Source organism: Phytophthora cinnamomi, assembly GCF_018691715.1.
Source record: "Phytophthora cinnamomi strain GKB4 chromosome Unknown Contig58, whole genome shotgun sequence".
In the NCBI taxonomy this organism is placed as follows: domain Eukaryota; phylum Oomycota; class Peronosporomycetes; order Peronosporales; family Peronosporaceae; genus Phytophthora; species Phytophthora cinnamomi.
The window spans coordinates 96,777-110,862 of NW_027150991.1; the positions used below are offsets into that span (position 1 = coordinate 96,777).

The window sequence follows — 14,086 nt, forward strand, 5'->3', positions numbered from 1 at the left end:
TCGCGAAACTTGCATGGCGTAGAAGAGATGCCAGCAATGTCGTTGGGAAGTTGGTGGCAGCAACCTCCTCTGTGATACGGAAAACAATTCGTTTTGCTGCCAAACATGCCCGTGACAAGGTTGTGCCGACCATCGCAACACTCATCAAGTGCAGCGATCGCGACTTGTACTTTGATTGAACTTGCTCTACGTGAACATTGTCAGAGTCACCAGCTAAAATGTCATCCATGGCACCCGCAGATGCCAACTCACGCGCAGTCTCGGCCCAACTCTTGCCCATTGTTACATTCGACATTCTTCGCCTTATGCTTGCTCGAGGCGTGACAATAGGGCCTGGCGCAGTTGTAGTTTTCTCCATCAGTTCTGAGCTCTTCCGACGTGTTAAGGGCGGTGGATCTGGCGTCGTAGTTACCATAGTAGTCGTGAGCGGTTGCGGTTGAGTTCGCGTAGGGCTTGATGTCACGGATGGATGCGAGCCGGGAGCTTCTCTGCGGCGCATGGGCAATATCTTGGTGTATTCTGACGGCATGAGAGCACCAACCCAATCACGCGGTACTGCCAACCCACCTAGATAGTGTGACGTGGGAGGCCAATACACCCCGAGCGGAGGCTGTTCCTCGAGAAATATACGATCACGTAGAACATCGCGCACGTGAGCTAGTGGCACAGGATCGACCAGCAGACCCACCGTCAACTTCAGCGTAAGCAATCCGTAGGAAGCTGTGTACAGCTCCAACAAGTAGTCCGTGCGGCTTTCAGGTTGCAGTGAGTTTCCAAACCACGTTGCAGCCGAGGCCACTGACCGCAACGACAGCAACGTGTATCCGACGAACTCCTCCTTATCACGATGGCGGTTCAGATTAGCAGTGGTAATTCTATCTCGACTAAAACCATTCAGACTGTCGCCTTCATTATTCCCAGCGAAGGCATTGCTCTCGAAACCATCAATGCCATCGTCAGGCATTATACTCGAACTAGGCTTCGCTTTCATCTTGATCAGAAGACGTTTGTGCGAACAAAACTCGCTGAATGCATCTAGCGTCGCGCACAAATAATGAACTCGTGCTTCACAGAGCTGCCAGCGATTGGGAGTGTGGTGCTTACTGCCTTCAAGCTGTACTTGCGTGACATTCTGACCCAACTGGTATTCCAAGAAGAAGTCTGTAGGGATTAAGTCTGGTCCTGCATCCTGTAACTCGTGAAAGAAGAACACAAGACGAAGCTGAGAGGCAGTAGGATCCACATCGGCTCCACGCATAGGCGTCAGAATGCTCCACGTCGGTCGCATCTCGGGCGAATCCCCACGAAGCAGGACCGCAGCTGGAATTGCCTCCGTCCGAAAGGCTTCAAGGCAATCTAACACGCTTTTTGGAGTCTCGTGGCGGAGCCGCAACTCAGTCGAGAGCAGTTGAGATGTAGATAGGCCTGATGCAGCGGAGTTAGCCATGCCTACACTAGTGTTCACAGTAGCACCTCCATTCATCACGACGTCGTCTACTTCAGGCCGGTCATTGGTGCTGACTACAGCCGGTGAAAATACGCTGTGGAGTTCACATGCGATTACTTGGAGTCGGTTTTGCTGCTGATAGATTCGGTAGCATAGCATGCAAGTCGGGAAGTCGCAGACATCGCGAAGCTGTGACTTCTTCACTGTGCTAACGGCATTCTCCCATACTGGTAGAGTCACCCCGCGCTGCCGCATGAAAAATATCGTGTCGAGGGCCATCGTGAGGGTCATTCGGAACTCATCCACCACTGGTGCTGCTATCGAGATGGTGCTGTTTTCGATGTAGTCATCTCCACTTTGGCCTTTGAGCATAGCCTCCAACTGATCTCGGAACGTTGGTGTGAGTTCACACGAGCTGCCGCAAAGGAAGCAAATTCGCGAGTTCAGTGCATTGTTGAGCTCGTCTCCACGCATTAGTGCAGATCCTCGTGGAGGAGAATCCCATCCATCGACTTGAGATTCGTTATTCGATCGACCGTGCTTCGAGCGTAATACTTCGGGGATCAGTACAGCAGAATCTCGAGCGCCAAAGCCTCCGTCCTCTCTAGGTGGTTCAGCCGAGCTTGATGCATTGAAATCAACCACACGGGTGAGCCACCAAACCCCAGCCGTGTCTTTGATAAAGTCTACGGTCATGGAATGGAAGTGCAGCGTAGGGAGCTGCATCTGCACGTGCTCGACGAGGCGTGAGGTGGCTTGGACACCTTCCGCGATCGCAGCACCTCGCAACTTTGGCCATCGTGCACATGCTCGCTCGTCAGGAGAAACCGTCACGCAGTAGAACCGAGAAATTTGCGCTGCAGCGGCCATGGCTGCCTCGAATGCCGCATTCATTGCCGCCATTGTAGAAACAGTCATACCATTCGTGGGGGCAGGTGCTGCAGGAATGCCTGGGATTTCAGTAGCAGCAACCTCTTGAGGCGCCTCGGTACTTTTCAAGCTACACTAACGAGCGGTGAACGAAGTAGCAGTGTCACGACGGTGTTAGTCAAGCTAGCGATCGCAGAATCATGATGAAGTGATACAAGAGTGGCCGTACCTGCTCGTAAGGTTCACAGCGAAGCACTTGCGCTCCTGCTCGCACCAGAAAATACGGTAGACGCTGGCTTGAGAACCTCGACAATGCACAAACTGCTGCACGCAAATTGGTAACTCGCACGGCACAGCCATGACGGGGTCGAGCGTTCGCCGAGTGAGGACAACTGCACTTCCGCCGCTAGGACTGTTGTTGCTCTTCCATCGCGCCACACTCCGCACTGCCAGGACCGGATCGCCTTCACGACTATTGGAAGGACTAGCCGATGAGGCCGACGCGATGCCAAGGAGGTCGTTGTGCAGCTTCTTTCGCCACAACGGGGTTTTCTCCTCACGCACCACGTTCCCTTGCGCGTCAGTGCGCAGCCACAGCACCATCTCCTGAGCATTTGTGCGCTCGCAAACTACTGTCAGTGGTAAGTTCACGCGCAGCTTCCTCTGTGAGCTGCTGGTAGTAGCAATGCTGCCATTGTTGTCACCAGTGCCGCCGACTGCGTCCCCAGCACCGATAGGCTGGAGATACTTGTAAAAGAAGAGCAGCGGCTTCACTTCTCGAGGACAGGGGTAGCCATTCTCAGTCTGCGTCACAATGAACAACAACTCTCGTCAATATGATAGCAGCACTATACACGAGATCGAAGCCAACAAACGTACGCTGCCGACGTAGGCGGAGGACGACGGTCGGCGGCTGTTGCCTCCAGCCTTCACATCTCCGCTTGTTGAGTTTTCATCGACGCTGGATCCGATCTGCCACAGCGCCGCAGACACCTGAACCTCAGACCGCAGCCGATCGCTCAGCGACTCGCCTCGCTGCCGGCGGCGCATCCAGAAGTCGAATCTGACGAAGGAGACGCGCAACTGCACACCGCTCGCAGCAAATAACGGCCGCACAACCACTAAAAATATGGGAAAGAGCCAACCACACCAGCACCTCCAGCGTCCTGCCACGCTTCCACAGCAAGATCAACGAGTATTTATCCAGTTACTCCAATAAAATGTGACGGCGAGGGCAGACACCAGCAAATGCAGGCGTACCACCCGAAAAGCCGACACTTGCGTCTCCACACCCCGACCGCCTGCTTACTTGTCCGCCTTCTTCTCTTCCGTCTTCTCCTCGGTCTTCTCCTCCGCTTCGCTCTTCTTCTCTTCCTTGGCCTCCACCTTCTCGCTGGGCGGCAGCGCCTTCTTCGGCGCGCTGGGCCACGTGTTGTACAGCACGACCGCAGCCGACACGCAGCCCACGGAGCCGATGATGCCGTCGTGCAGCTTGGTGCCCGTGATGCGCTCGGCCAGCCGCACGCCGCCCGTGTTGGACGACACCACGAGGTCGCACGTGACCTTGAGCACCGCGAGCAGCTTCTTGAAGCGGCCGCTGCGCAGTGCGTCCAGCTGCGTCTGCAGCGCGTCCACGCGCGCCGCGTCCTCCTCGGAGGCCAGGATGTCGCGCACGCACTTCTCCTTCTCCACGTCGGCGTTGAGGCTCTCGACGGCGTTGAAGAAGCCCGCGACGTTGGCGCAGAACCAGAGGATGCCTCCCTTCTTGCTCAGCTCCTCGGCGTCGAAGCGCAGCACCTTGGCCTTGCTGGCGAACGCCACGTTGTCCGAGACGAAGTAGCCCAGCATGCCCACGTTCTGCACGAACTGCAGGTACTTCTGGCCCTCGGACAGGCTCTTGTTGCCGGACAGCGCCTGCAGCTTCTTGTAGTACGTGAGGCTCTTGCCCAGGCGGAAGGCCTTGCGCGACTGCTGCATGACCTTGTACAGCGCGTGCAGGCGCTGGCCCACGTCGCTCTTGGGGTCGGCGGACAGCACGTAGAAGGCCAGCGCTCGGCTGCCGTATTGCAGCATCTAGGGGGCGGTTGGACATGACCGATAGCTGGTTAGAGAGAGGAGACGCAGGCGGTTATGGTGGTGCAAGTTGCGCACCTTGGAGAGCTTGTCCCGGCCCTCCAGACAGAAGGCGAGCTTGATGAAGGCATCCAGCGACAGCGGGGCCTTGGCGTCCATGGCTGGTTCTCGGTGAATACGCGGCGGTGGGCGACGGGAAAGGGGTGAGCAGATGCACGTGCGTGTGCTGAACAAGGCGCAACCGGTTGCGCTCTGTGGGGGGCTCTGTGGGAGGAGGTACGGGCGCAGCACGCGAGACGTCGGCGTGGAGCGGCGGATTTGGGAGTGGTGAGGTGAGACCTCAACTTGTCGCGTCAACTTGAACCCAACTAACTAATCTCAGTGCAAAGGTTGCAAGTTAAGGGACGACGAACACCAGACTTCTATGATGTTGTACAGATCGGGCTCCCCTTTGTGCGCGAAATCTAACTAGTCTAAGTGACTCGGGTTGCAAGTTAAGGGACAGCGAACAACTCCAAATTCTAGTTTCTATGGCGTTTATACAGATTTGCGCAGGTTGCTACTTGAGGGTTCATTTTTAGAGTTTGGTTGCATATTGAGGGTGGTTATAGCGCTCCAGATTGTGTCTAATTTCTTTTTTTGTATCTCTATCTTCTCAGGGTAACCAACGGGGTACAGTCTGCGTAACCCAATGTTGAAGCATGTACGAGAGCGAACGCGGGACGCAGGCGACGTGGCCCGAGGTTTAACAATGAAACGGCTGCAAGTGCGTGTTTGGACTGCGTTCGTATGCATTTTGGTAGTTTGGCTTGCGGTTGTGGTGAGGAGTGAGCGGGGTTTGGAGTTTAGAGGGGGGGAGTGCCTGTGACTGAAAGTTGGTGAGGCTGAAGCTGGTGGCGATGGTGGGGCGGAGAAGCTTGGACAGCGGTGGCGGTGGCGGCATTGCGCGCCAGGATAATGAACGGCGATGGCTGTGCAAACACAAGCACATGGTGCGCCACCCCCGACACGCAATACTGATGGGAGGATGTTGAAGTTGGTCACTAACGCGAGGTTATATATTAGTGCCATAAATTAAGTTCGACTGGCCGACCTTCGTGGTGATTCGACGCTGCAGCGTTGAGTGCGTCGAATGCGCAAGGCGTCCACCTCGCGGTTCAACAAACAGCCAACAGCACTAAGTTTTCACGAGGGTAGACTTGAAGATGGTGTATCTTACCTTACGTGCCTACACACCAAAATTGTTGGAGTTGAGTTAGTCTGCAACGTGCATGTACATGTACTGTAGCGAACATGCCGAAGTCGCAGTGTCAGATGCGGCACATGAATTTAACAGGATCCCCCTTGCCTTCATGTCTGGAAGAGGATAGTGTTTGTGGGTCCGTCGTGCTCCCAGCCTCGAAATGCCCAAGATCATGTCGGGGGCAGTCGTGCAGCAGTAAAGGCCCTAGTTTTTTTTGTTGCCACAGGCAGAAGCAGTGACTGAGCTGAGTTGCTTGCACGCATACAACATACAGCATACGTTGGAACATGGCTCGTGGGGCCATCCACCGACCCTTTTCGGCCACACCAAACCATTTGATCACGTTTCCAAAAACCAGTTGACGCGAGCGCAACATAAACAGTCTGAGTCCGCTGAGGTTGTTGGAACGTGTCCACCAAAACGCGACTCGTTGAATCGGCGTCGATTTCACAAACGTCCTACGTCTTGATGAGAGAACTTCAAAAATGACTCGTTTGCTACAGGTGAGGGCGGAGGGAGGGCACAGCTTTGGGGAGGGGGGTTCGAATTACCGATTCATCATAACCGATGATCTCCGCAGCGGATAGCTGAGGATCGACAAACGGATCAACCTCCAGCCTTACACTGTACACTGTAGACGGATGAACGGGGGAGTCATTGCTGGAGCGAAGAACGGCCTGTGGTTTACGTTTTTCGCGACGACTAATCGACAAGATGACAAGAGCTCGACTACACCACCGTCCAGGCCGTCGGAGGCAACACCACCGTCGGCTACTACAAGCACCAGAACATTCGCTTCGCCAAGGTGCCCACCGGCGACCTCCGCTTTGCCGCCCCCGAATGGCCTGACGTCGAGACTGAGATCAACACCCGCAAGTTGGCCAACATCGATGTTGAATGCAAGACTTCCGAAGACCGCCAGTACCTTGATGTGTGGCCCCCCGCCAACGCTGCTGGACGCAACCTGCCGGTGCTCGTGTGGACGTACGGCGGCGGCTTCACGGGCGGCTCCAAGTCGGAGAACACACCCGAAGGTCTTTTCGACCTCATTCAGGACTTCGTCTTCGTGGCGTACAACTACCGCGTGGGGATCACGGGTCTTACCAATGGCCCAGCGTACCAACACGAGGGTGGAGTTTCCAACCCCTGTGTTTGGGACTCGACGCACGCCTTTGAATGGGTGCAGAAGTACATCAGCAAGTTCGGCGGCAACCCCAACGACGTCACTGCCGCCGGGTTTTCCGCGGGTGCTTCCCAAGTTATGTTCCAGATGACTCGCTTCGGAGGCAATGCGCCCCAGCTCTTCCAGAAGGCGTATATCATGTCCCCGGGCTACGTGCCGGGTGCCGGTCATCACACGCCGAGCAGTTCTGGCAGAATGTATCGTCCTCCCTGGGCTGCGAGGGTGGCCACCTGGACTGCATGCGCGAGGTATCGTTCGACGATTTGGTCAATGCTTCCAACACCATCGTGGACACGTACACGTACCAGATGCAGCCTCGCGTGGACGGCCGGACACGTACAAGGCGAATTTGTGCTAGGGTCACTTCAACTTCTCCGGTCCATGCGTCATCTCACACGAGCAGCACGAGGCAAACTCTCACGAGTACTCTGGTGTTGAGACGCAGGAGGACGTCTCAACGTACCTTCGTATCTTCTTCCCCGGTATCTCCGACGACGCGGTGGACAAACTGCTCGAGCTGTACCCGGAGGCTGACTACGAGAGCGCGGGTCTTCGCTTCGCCGACATGAAGCAGTCATTCGACCTGACGGCGAAGAATTTGGCTCTGACGAATGCCCTGAACAACCAGACCTGGAACGCGCAGGTCTCGCTCGGCGAAGCAACTCATTGCTTTGACCAGAACTACTACTGGTACAGCACGTACTCGCTTTCGACCGCTTCGGAGAGCTCGTCAGCGACTACGTCGTCGTTGAGTTCAGACGAAGCTGCTAGCGTCGGTGCTGTTACCACGACAGTGAACGCGACGATCGCCGTCATGATGCAGAAGTACCTCATGTCGTTCGTACTCGCTGGCAACCCCAACTCCATCTGGGCCGATGACAAGATCTACTGGCCGCTGTACAACGAGTCGCGTGTGGGCACCCAGATCGTCTTCAACGACACCTTTACGGTCGCGGACGATGACCTGGCGAACGCGAAGAGACTGTTCTGGAACAAGGCTCTGTGGTATTAAGCGAAATGGCGCTAGGGGTTTTCGATAGTACAGTGCAACTACAAACAAGTACACGCAGTGCGTGCTGCATTCTCGTGTTGGCTGCCCATTCAGCGAAAATGACAACTGCTGGCACTATCCCGGAAACGTTTCCAAATCCTTCGCCAAATGACGACAGAAGCTGGCATTCGAAACATTTCTAGCACTATAGTAACAGCTCAGCCACGGTACTGCGCCCCAGGCGGCAACAAACGCAACAAAAGCAGCGAAGTGTTTGCCACCGGTGGAAATGACCGCGACAAGATGTGTGGATCCTAGTACCAGTATTTGTCGTGTCCCGTTCGCAACCTACGCTTCTTAAGAATTTAACCCCTCCGAGCGCAACGCTACCGATTGATAGTGTCAAAAGCAGATTCGAGGAACAGTCAACGCAAGATATGTAGTTTGCACCTTCGACTAAGGAATTTCATTGTGTAAAACGCAGGGGGACGGTGCCCGATACTTTTATTGTGTAGACTCGGTGCTTAGCAGCCTAGTACCACAGAGCCTTGTTCCAGAACAAGCTCTTTGCGTTCGCCAGGTCATCGTCCGCGACCGTGAACGTGTCGTTGAAGACGATCTGGGTGCCCACACTCGACTCGTTGTACAACGGCCAGTAGATCTTGTCGTCGGCCCACTTGGTGTTGGGGTTGCCGGTGAGTACGAAAGAGAGCAGATACTTCTGCATCATGACGGCGATCGTCGCGTTAACCGACGAGCTGCCGCCCATGCCTCCGGCACCGCCAGGGCCGCCAGTCGAGCTGCCGTCCGTCATGCCCATGCCGCTGGCGTCACCGACACTGGTGGTGGAAGCACCGGAAGAGGCCGTGGTGGTCGTCGTGGTGTCCGACGAGCTGCTCGAAGAAGTCGACAACGTGTACGTGCTGTACCAGTAGTAGCTCTGGTCCGTGCCGTGCGTCGCCGAGCTCAGTGCGACTTCAGCGTTCCACGTCTGGTTGTTCAGCGCGTGCGTCAGCGCCAAGTTCTTGCCGGTCAAGTCGAACGACTGCTTCATGTCCGCGAAGCGCAGGCCGGCGCTCTCGTAGTCGGCCTCCGGGTACAGCTCCAGTAGCTCCTCGACCACATCGTCCGTGATGGCCGGGAAGAAGATGCGCAGGTACGTGGACACGTCCGCCTGCGAGTCCACGCCGCTGTAGGCCTGGCTGTTGGCCTCGTGTTGCTCGTGCGAGATGACGCACGGACCGGAGAAGTTGAAGTGGCCCTGGTACAGATTCGCCTCGTACGTGTCCGGGATGATGAAGCCGTCCACGCGCGGCTGCAGCTGGTACGTGTACTCGTCGACGATGTCGTTGGTCGCGTCGGTGAGGTTGGTGAAGTCCACTTGGCGCATGCAGTCGAGGTGGCCGCCGTCGCAGCCCACGGCCGAGGACACGTTCTGCCAGAACTGCTCGCCGTGGTGGTGACCGGCACCAGGCACGAAGCCCGGAGACATGACGTAGGCCTTGTGGAAGAGCTGCAGCGCGTTGCCTCCGAAGCGAGTCATCTGGAACAGCACCTGCGAGCCACCAGCAGAGAATCCCATGGCCGTCACGTCGTCCGGATTGCCGCCGAACTTGGTGATGTACTTCTGCACCCACTCGAAGGCGTGCGTCGAGTCCCAGACGCACAGGTTGGCGTCGCCGCCCTCGTGCTGATACGTGGGTCCTGTGGCGAGTCCCGTGATGCCGAGACGGTAGTTATAGGCCACGAAGATGAAGTCCGTGGACAGGTCGAAGAGGCCCTCGGGCGTGTTTTGCGACTTGGAGCCGCCTTTGAAACCGCCGCCGTACGTCCACACGAGCACCGGCAGGTTGCGGCCGGCGGCATCGGCAGGGGCCCACACGTCCAGGTACAGGCAGTCCTCCTCAGAGGAGCAGTCAACGTCGGCGTCGGCCAGGTTCGTGCCGGTGTTGGTCTCGGTCTCGACGTCAGGCCACTCGGGGGCGGCGAAGCGGAGGTCGCCGGTGGGCACCTTGGCGAAGCGAATGTTCTGGTACTTGTAGTAGCCGACGGTGGTGTTGCCTCCGACGGCCTGGACGGTGGTGTAGTCGAGCTCGACGGTGGGCAGTGACGAGGATGACGAACCGCTGCTAGTCGTCGAGTTGGCGGCTGAGCTCTGCACAGTGTTGAGGGCGGTGGTGCTGCTGCCAGCAAGGGTAGGAGCGACAACAGCGGCGGCAGCCAACAGGAGAGCGTAGACGCGCATGATGAGTTGGTGCTGGTAGGTGGTTATCCGTTGATTGCAATGGTCGTTTGAGGCAAAACGGAAAGTGAGAAGGAGAGTGGAGAGTGAAAGCTAGTGTGGTCGTGGGTGAGACATAACACTTTGCATTGCGCTTTGTGTGAAGAAAATGATCGACACATGGGGCCCAAATCCATGTTTGTTTTAGAGATCCGGTAAAACTCGAAGTTGCAGTTCGGTGTGATACACGCCGAAGCATCTTACATGTATCGTCGTTCTTTTCAATGCGACATACTTTGACGCATGAGCCACTTACGCTGATTATTTGCGCATGACGATCACAGCTACAATTGTTGTTGCCTGAGTCCTACGCTGATGCCTCTTCTTTCGGTAGTCGTCGCTTAGCCGAGTCCGTTGCGGACGGAGTAAGAAAGCCTGTGATCGTGCATTCTGTACTTGCTTTTCGCTAGCTGGCGCCTACTGTGCTGGAAGAAGCCCCGCTGAGCAATTCAGGTATCTCGAGCTGCTAAGCTTAGCAGCGTTTTAGCCTCGTTTCGCTTGCCCCACGGCGGTGCCACTACGCGAAGGGCGTGGATGGTAGACGCACACACACACAAACGGAGATCGATGCTGCTTGCTCTTCAGAATTTCATTAAATCCCGTACGAACATAAAACGTTGGTGTTCATCTTCGTTAAATCTCGCGATGAACAAAATATTTCATTCAAGTGGAGCGCTGTACTGTTCGGTGACATGGTCACCGACCATGGTCGCCTTTGTGCAGGACAACGTGTGTCAGCTACGGAGTTTGCCGTCTCTCGGAGAGCTCAATAGGGTGGTAGGGTGGGTCTATACAAAATTTGAATTTCTCTGAGTTCAATTGGATACTGTTAACATTTAATGTTAACAGTATCCAATTGAACTCTAAAAAGTGTATGAGACAATAACTAACGTTATTGGTAGATTGAATAACTACACTCACTACAGTATTGCGATTTTTTACATATATTGTGCTAGAGATATCAAAAGGCGTTATAGAATGTCTTCTTACGTACAGTAAGTGCAGGTGTATCCTGTGTATGCTCGTACAAATTCCAATCGTCGCAAGTGAAGTACTGGGTACATTTCGGGCGCAATCGCCCTCGACGGTACATGTATTTATTCGACCATTGCTATCTCGATCAAATTTGTACTGTACCACATGTACTGTAGCGTAGTGTGGGACAGGATACTGCGGGCGTTTGAGTAGGCATACAAACCTAAGACTAAATCTAAGTGATTACTCAGTGCTTTGCTCGGATCGGTTTCGGTGCAAAAAATTAGTTTGCTACAAGTCATCTGCCGCGCCAAACCGTTCATCAATCACCGCGTGATCGATGAACGCACAAATATCCGGCCGTCTGGCCACATTTATGCAGTCTGTCACACTCGGGATTGTGGAAACCACAGCTGTGATAGTTTCAGGCTGGCTTATAGGCTCGGCGCTTTGCTACTCCTCAACAGCAGCCTATCGCTCGAATACATATCCTTGGAAGTAACCAACCTGTTTTAATAGCAGAGTATTGAAATACTCTCCTTTCCAACAGTGATCGCGGGCCCAACCTTGAGAGCTCGCCTGTACGATATACGATAGCTATGGATAGTGCGCTTCGTTCACTCGAGCTGTTGTCAGTGACAACTTGGCACCCATGCAGCAGCTCGTTTTGCTTGGCTCACGCCGGAGCGGCGTAACCCCGCTCTTGAATCGTGCAACGCTGGACACGCTTGTGTGGTCAGGATTCGTGAACCCGATGAGGCGATGTTCATATTCGCGAATCCGATGTATTGTCCGTTAGGTCGGGTTTCGAATATTGGTCAGGCGAGTAATCACCAGCCTTTGACGTTTACTCTCTTTCGCACAGTGCATGCTGCCTGTCCACCTTCACCTCAGCACCTGGACACGAGCTCCGGCGCTGCGACTCGCAGCTTGTGAGGCAGAAACGGTCAGGCTAACCATCAGGATGTCACACGCAAGGTTAGTGCTGTGATCCTCCCCATCGTCAAATCCGTACGCCGTCTCGGTGCCCTCTGGATCACCGCGGTTGGTGTCATGCCAGACACGGCAGTCGACGAGCTTTAGACTCACTTTCCAATCTGCCTGCCTTCCAGCAACAGCTATTGAACACCCACAGACCAGCAAGCATGCGCGTCTACGCTCTCCTGTTGGCTGCCGCCGCTGTTGTCGCTCCTACCCTTGCTGGCAGCAGCACCACCGCCCTCAACACTGTGCAGAGCTCAGCCGCCAACTCGACGACTAGCAGCGGTTCGTCATCCTCGTCACTGCCCACCGTCGAGCTCGACTACACCACCGTCCAGGCCGTCGGAGGCAACACCACCGTCGGCTACTACAAGTACCAGAACATTCGCTTCGCCAAGGTGCCCACCGGCGACCTCCGCTTCGCCGCCCCCGAGTGGCCTGACGTCGAGACCGAGACCAACACCGGCACGAACTTGGCCGACGCCGACGTTGACTGCTCCTCTGAGGAGGACTGCCTGTACCTGGACGTGTGGGCCCCTGCCGATGCCGCCGGCCGCAACCTGCCGGTGCTCGTGTGGACGTACGGCGGCGGCTTCAAAGGCGGCTCCAAGTCGCAAAACACGCCCGAGGGCCTCTTCGACCTGTCCACGGACTTCATCTTCGTGGCCTATAACTACCGTCTCGGCATCACGGGACTCGCCACAGGACCCACGTATCAGCACGAGGGCGGCGACGCCAACCTGTGCGTCTGGGACTCGACGCACGCCTTCGAGTGGGTGCAGAAGTACATCACCAAGTTCGGCGGCAATCCGGACGACGTGACGGCCATGGGATTCTCTGCTGGTGGCTCGCAGGTGCTGTTCCAGATGACTCGCTTCGGAGGCAACGCGCTGCAGCTCTTCCACAAGGCCTACGTCATGTCTCCGGGCTTCGTGCCTGGTGCCGGTCACCACCACGGCGAGCAGTTCTGGCAGAACGTGTCCTCGGCCGTGGGCTGCGACGGCGGCCACCTCGACTGCATGCGCCAAGTGGACTTCACCAACCTCACCGACGCGACCAACGACATCGTCGACGAGTACACGTACCAGCTGCAGCCGCGCGTGGACGGCTTCATCATCCCGGACACGTACGAGGCGAATCTGTACCAGGGCCACTTCAACTTCTCCGGTCCGTGCGTCATCTCGCACGAGCAACACGAGGCCAACAGCCAGGCCTACAGCGGCGTGGACTCGCAGGCGGACGTGTCCACGTACCTGCGCATCTTCTTCCCGGCCATCACGGACGATGTGGTCGAGGAGCTACTGGAGCTGTACCCGGAGGCCGACTACGAGAGCGCCGGCCTGCGCTTCGCGGACATGAAGCAGTCGTTCGACTTGACCGGCAAGAACTTGGCGCTGACGCACGCGCTGAACAACCAGACGTGGAACGCTGAAGTCGCACTGAGCTCGGCGACGCACGGCACGGACCAGAGCTACTACTGGTACAGCACGTACACGTTGTCGACTTCTTCGAGCAGCTCGTCGGACACCACGACGACCACCACGGCCTCTTCCGGTGCTTCCACCACCAGTGTCGGTGACGCCAGCGGCATGGGCATGACGGACGGCAGCTCGACTGGCGGCCCTGGCGGTGCCGGAGGCATGGGCGGCAGCTCGTCGGTTAACGCGACGATCGCCGTCATGATGCAGAAGTATCTGCTCTCTTTCGTACTCACCGGCAACCCCAACACCAAGTGGGCCGACGACAAGATCTACTGGCCGTTGTACAACGAGTCGAGTGTGGGCACCCAGATCGTCTTCAACGACACGTTCACGGTCGCGGACGATGACCTGGCGAACGCGAAGAGCTTGTTCTGGAACAAGGCTCTGTGGTACTAGGCTGCCAAGCACCGAGTCTACACAATAAAATAATTGGGCACCTGCCCCCTGCATTTTACACCAGAAATTCCTTAATCGAAGGTGAATACACACACTACCTTGCCTGGCCGCGCCTCGAATCTGCTTTGACACTCATCACTCGGTAGCGTTGCGCTCGGAGGGGTT

General features: G+C 56.2%; 5 protein-coding genes across 5 annotated transcripts; 2 read left to right on the forward strand and 3 right to left on the reverse strand.

The window, feature by feature from the left end:
* Positions 1–2,515: 2,515 nt before the first annotated feature.
* IUM83_14329 (uncharacterized protein) lies at positions 2,516–3,367 on the reverse strand (the record flags this gene model as incomplete). Its single annotated transcript, XM_067939065.1, has 2 exons — positions 2,516–3,121; positions 3,197–3,367. 2 exons carry the CDS (start codon positions 3,365–3,367, stop codon positions 2,516–2,518), a joined length of 777 nt encoding a protein of 258 aa, XP_067787774.1.
* A 255-nt stretch (positions 3,368–3,622) lies between these two features.
* IUM83_14330 (peroxisomal biogenesis factor 11 domain-containing protein) lies at positions 3,623–4,549 on the reverse strand (the record flags this gene model as incomplete). Its single annotated transcript, XM_067939066.1, has 2 exons — positions 3,623–4,390; positions 4,469–4,549. The coding sequence occupies 2 exons, from the start codon at positions 4,547–4,549 to the stop codon at positions 3,623–3,625; spliced, it is 849 nt and encodes a 282-aa protein (XP_067787693.1).
* A 1,569-nt stretch (positions 4,550–6,118) lies between these two features.
* IUM83_14331 (Lipase 1) lies at positions 6,119–7,828 on the forward strand (the record flags this gene model as incomplete). Its single annotated transcript, XM_067939067.1, has 3 exons — positions 6,119–6,136; positions 6,379–6,969; positions 7,262–7,828. The coding sequence occupies 3 exons, from the start codon at positions 6,119–6,121 to the stop codon at positions 7,826–7,828; spliced, it is 1,176 nt and encodes a 391-aa protein (XP_067787692.1).
* Positions 7,829–8,339: 511 nt separating this feature from the next.
* On the reverse strand, positions 8,340–10,052 carry IUM83_14332 (Lipase 1; the record flags this gene model as incomplete). Its single annotated transcript, XM_067939068.1, has 1 exon — positions 8,340–10,052. One exon carries the CDS (start codon positions 10,050–10,052, stop codon positions 8,340–8,342), a length of 1,713 nt encoding a protein of 570 aa, XP_067787678.1.
* Positions 10,053–12,208: 2,156 nt separating this feature from the next.
* IUM83_14333 (Lipase 1) lies at positions 12,209–13,921 on the forward strand (the record flags this gene model as incomplete). Its single annotated transcript, XM_067939069.1, has 1 exon — positions 12,209–13,921. The coding sequence occupies one exon, from the start codon at positions 12,209–12,211 to the stop codon at positions 13,919–13,921; it is 1,713 nt and encodes a 570-aa protein (XP_067787694.1).
* Between the last annotated feature and the right edge of the window lie 165 nt (positions 13,922–14,086).